This window comes from Engraulis encrasicolus, chromosome 22 (assembly GCF_034702125.1).
Source record: "Engraulis encrasicolus isolate BLACKSEA-1 chromosome 22, IST_EnEncr_1.0, whole genome shotgun sequence".
NCBI classification, from domain to species: domain Eukaryota; kingdom Metazoa; phylum Chordata; class Actinopteri; order Clupeiformes; family Engraulidae; genus Engraulis; species Engraulis encrasicolus.
The window spans coordinates 28,627,935-28,632,934 of NC_085878.1; the positions used below are offsets into that span (position 1 = coordinate 28,627,935).

The 5,000-nt window shown below is 47.0% G+C and overlaps 1 protein-coding gene across 1 annotated transcript in view; it reads left to right on the forward strand.

The window, feature by feature from the left end:
- The first annotated feature begins 975 nt into the window (after positions 1-975).
- The window catches only part of esr1 (estrogen receptor 1), an 8,493-nt gene continuing 4,468 nt past the window's right edge, over positions 976-5,000 (forward strand). Inside the window, exons 1-4 of the mRNA XM_063188788.1 lie at positions 976-1,430; positions 3,007-3,113; positions 3,641-3,757; positions 4,822-5,000. The exon at positions 4,822-5,000 is cut by the window's right edge and continues 3 nt beyond it. Of these exons, the coding sequence (XP_063044858.1) occupies positions 1,021-1,430; positions 3,007-3,113; positions 3,641-3,757; positions 4,822-5,000 (813 nt within the window). The 5' untranslated portion in view covers positions 976-1,020. The remainder of the gene's footprint in view (positions 1,431-3,006; positions 3,114-3,640; positions 3,758-4,821) is intronic.

The following is a 5,000-nucleotide window of genomic DNA, read 5'->3' on the forward strand; positions in this document are numbered from 1 at the left end:
AATACCAGAGACTTTAAGAGTATTATCCAGTCTCTCTGCTAATATTATCTTCTCTAGTTTTGCGTCCTGCGACCTCTTCAGCTTGGTGCACTGCAGTGTATGGGTGAGTCTTTTTTTCATATCATCTCAAACATCCTCTCATATTATCGCAATATATTCATACTGTGTCAGATTTTCTTAGCCAGGCTGTGCCTGGCAACACCTTCAGCGTTGCTACTAGTCAGGTCAAGAGCAATGCAAGTACTTTCTGAGCACACGGAAATTGGGGAATTTCTCCCACTTTGTCGAGAAGCAAACAACCATTAGCAAACCAAGGGAGGTTGGTCAACCATGCAGTTTGGAAAATGTTAATTGTTATGCTCTTGGTCAGACCAAGTCTCAGAAGAGATTTTAAGGTCGATGATAATCAGGTTAATATTTTCTCACAGTCTGTATCCTATATCTGTTATGTTCGTAATATTCTCTAAAATTCTTTCATTGTCAATTGCATTCCCTCATATTCTCTCATCCATTATCTCTCACATTCTCAGATTCAGATATTTATTTCAAACCTCATAGTACAGTACACTCATAGTAAACTGTCAAAGTACATCATTTTGAAGCAGATCTGTTGTGCTACTACTACTGCTATCTACTCTACTCTGTGGGTGGGGTAAAGTCTGACTCAGGTTGACAATATGTTTCTAGTGAGGGAGCTTGCAGGGTGACGGAGGCTGGTTCTGAAGGGGGAAAAGAAGGAAAGCAGCGGAGCTGTGGGAGACTCAAGTGTGTTTGTTCTGTACGTGTGTGCAATGTTTGTATAATACAATGTGGCTATGTCTAATGTGTGTACTGAGTAGTGTGTGTGTGTGTGTGTGTGTGTGTGTGTGTGTGTGTGTGTGTGTGTGTGTGTGTGTGTGTGTGTGTGTGTGTGTGTGTGTGTGTGTGTGTGTGTGTGTGCGCGTGTGTGTGCGCGTGTGCGTGTGCAGATTGGAGTCTCAGCTGCTGATCGCCGTGGCAACTCTCTCAGTCTCCGCCCACATGTATCCGCCTGAAGAGCGTGCGCAGAGTGAGGCCGACGCCCACCGCACAGAGCACTTCCTGGACTCGACCTACGATGACATTACTGGCCCCGCCCCGGTCTCTAACCCTTCCCCTTCTGCTATCGTCTATTCCGACATCGCCCCCGAGGACTACGGCAGCCCCACACACACGCACACACTGGCGCATACACCCGACACCGAGCCTTTTGGCAGCCCCATGATCTACGTGCCCTCCAGCCCTCAGCTCTCTCCCTTCCTGCACACACACACCCCACCGCCGCAAACGTACACACACACCACCCCGCCACACACACTCGCACTCACTAATCCCCCGGCATACACACAAGCGCACAACACCCCCCCAACTCAGGAGCTTTGCTACACGTCCATGGACACGCCACACTACAGGTAGGTGTGTGTGTGTGTGCGTGAAAGAGAGAGAGAGAGAGAGAGAGAGAGAGAGAGAGAGAGAGAGAGAGAGAGAGAGAGAGAGAGAGAGAGAGAGAGAGAGAGAGAGAGAGAGAGAGAGAGAGAGAGAATGACCATTTCCCAATGTCAAATGTTCTAGCTTTGGTAGTGCATGAAACCCCTAGTGGTTGGATACTCCGCCGGTTCACCAAAGAGTATCCAATCACTGGGTGTTTCACTCACTATCGAGAGAGAGAGAGAGAGAGAGAGAGAGAGAGAGAGAGAGAGTCTTCCACTCAGGGATGGATTAGGATTTCAATTTCATTTTGGGTTTTAATTTGAATTCGGAACTCGAATGAATCTAAATGGCAGAGTAAGATCAGGACATCTCCCACCCTCCACGGAGACGGATTCCTCATAGCTTTCGCCAGACTGTTTGACGGAGTCAACAGTCTGCTCTCGTCCAGACTAGGTGGGAGGTTGTCCCCCGGGAAAATGTGAAAATACAGTTATCATAGGTGTGATTTTAACACAATATGAGAATATAAATGCTAAAGCTTCAGGGCGCCCTTAACTCTTGGGTCCCTGGGCTTGTGCCCATTAGGCCTGAGCAGCAGTCCGTCCCTATTTTCACTAAAAGCTTGAATAGATTCAGATTCAGATTCAGATTCATATTCAGATAACTTTATTAGTCCCATCAGAAGGATAATTCAGTTTGCGGTCCCAGTCTCCATCAGTCAACGAATAGATAGTATAAATAAAAAGATTAGAAAATGAAATATAAAACCTAAAGGAAACAAAAAACAATAAATAAATAGGAAAACAAAAGACATACACATTTTAACACATACATTCAAACACCCTGTCCTGTCAGTGATGAGCAGCCCTCAGTAAATTAAATGGTCAGTAATGAACTCTATCCCTACAACCTTGTTTAATAATCTAATAGTTGTAGGGATGAAAGATCCAGAGTAGGCAGTGTAGAATAGGCTTCTCCAAATCCGAGGACACGTAGACTCGTAGTTCAGACGTGGCTTTCAGGCATTCTTCTCTGTCACGTGTTGAAGTTATGAAGCAGTTTCACGACCAGAACAATAAATAGCGTAGCTTTTTCCGCTCATCATTTCCGCTATGTGGAAGGTATTTATGTGTCCTGAAGGATATTTCAAAAAGGGGAATGTCTACGTCAGGCTCCCTGAAGGTCTCTCAATAACGTCTAACGCGTCTCTGTTTTGTCAGACATAGAGAAATACAAGCTAGGCAAATTGTAAACATTGTAAAAAGTATGCGTGTCCAACTGTTTGTGTGTGTGTGTGTGTGTGTGTGTGTGTGTGTGTGTGTGTGTTTAGTTCTGTCTAGCTGTCCTTGAGTGTCTGATAGTGTTTTCCTTCTCAAATAGCAGCCTGTCTTTGTGTGAACTAGGGTGAGGGTTACTGAGTGCGTACTGCGTGTATGTGTGTGTTTGTCTGTGATTGAGGTTACTGTATATTAACTCTGTGTGTGTGGGTGGGCGTGTGTGTGCATGTGTGTGTGGGTGTGTGTGTGTGTGTGCGTATGTGTGTTTTAATGTTGACAGTAAGGAGACACGTTACTGTGCGGTGTGCAGTGATTACGCGTCTGGATATCACTATGGCGTCTGGAGCTGCGAGGGATGTAAAGCGTTCTTCAAGAGGAGCATACAGGGTACCACACACACAGACACACACACACACAGACACACACACACACACGCACGCATGCACACACGCACACATGCACAGACGCACGCACGCACACACACACACACACACACACACATAAATACATGCATGCACCGCACTCATATGCAATACGCATGTACACACACACAAACACACATTTAGCACAATACACACCCCAAAGAAAGAATTCCACTTCAGAAATATTAGTTGGAGCTGTGTTTAGGCCAGCATGACTTTAAATGTCTTACGTTGTGTGTCCATTTGTGTGTGTGCGTGTGTGTGGACACTCTACTCACACAATCACACACACACACACACACGCAGGACTTATTCTTACACTTGACAATGTACTGCTGCCTTGTGTGTGTGTGTGTGTGTGTGTGTGTGTGTGTGTGTGTGTGTGTGTGTGTGTGTGTGTGTGTGTGTGTGTGTGTGTGTGTGTGTGTGTGTGTGTGTGTGTGTGTGTGTGTGTGTGTGTGTGTGTGTGTGTGTGTATGTGTGTGTGTACAGGACAGCATGACTACATGTGCCCGGCCACCAATCAGTGCACTATGGACCGCAGCAGGAGGAAAAGCTGCCAAGCCTGCAGACTACGCCGATGCCTAGAGGTCGGCATGACCAAGGGAGGTGAGACACACACAAACACACACACACACACATACACACATGTGTGCACGCGCGCACACACACACACACACACACACACACACACACAAACACACACAGCACAGACAAAACACACACACACACACACACACACACACACACACACACACACACACACACACACACACACACACACACACACACACACACACACACACACACACACACACACACACACACACACACACACACACATACAGACTGACTGACACACACACACACACATAAGCATTCCGGATTTGTGTTTGATCATATGAACACCTTTTCTCGACTTCAGTATCCCGGATGAACCCTTATTCAGAATTTTGAGAAATCGGGATATGAAGGTGAACTGCTTGGGAAATCGGAATATTGACGCATGGAAACCGGATACAGAGGCTTCCCATAGAACGTTGCTGCTGGTATTAACATGCATTTGGAGAGAAATTACTATTACGGCCAAGAACGTAGCCAAGGATTTGACTGTGTTAAATCTGTACTCATTACATTACATTACACTTAGCTGACGCTTTCATTTTATTCAAAGCGACTTACATTTATTATTTGTCAGGGTATTGGCAGAGGTTTTAGGCCGTTTGCCACGTTTCCGGGTGGTACTGCACTCTTGGGGTGCCAACCAAGGAGTGCCGACTGTATTCAGAATGAATAGGCTGCGCTCTCTCGACAGCGCTACATAGGTGAACTGCAGGCATGGGCTGACTAGTGAGTGGGGAGGCTGTATGTAAACCGGCTGTGGTATTGGTTACACTCCCTGGAGCAATGTGGGGTTAGGTGCCTTGCTGAAGGGCACTTCAGCCATGGATGGAGATGTAGGGAGAGGTCAGGGGGGGATTCGAACCTGCAACCCTTAGATTGAAAAACCAACTCTCTAACCACTAGGCCACGGTTGCCCACTGCTGTATTCATTTAAAAACCTTATCCCAAATTTGATCATGACCAGGATAAGCCTCATATTCGGGATACTGAACTGCGGATAAACACACCCATTGTTATGTCTTTGCTTTGTCCTCTTCCTGTCCTCTCAGGCTTCCGTAAGGAGCGTGGAAGGCGGGCCGTAAGACGGGAGCGGCCTGCTGTGATTAGCCGGCGCGTGTGTGGGGGGCCGGGGCACCTGGTGAGGAGGCTGGTGGAGCCCCCTGTGTGTCCGGAGGAGGTACTGCAACTACTCATCAACGCAGAGCCACCAGTGCTGCACTCACGGCAA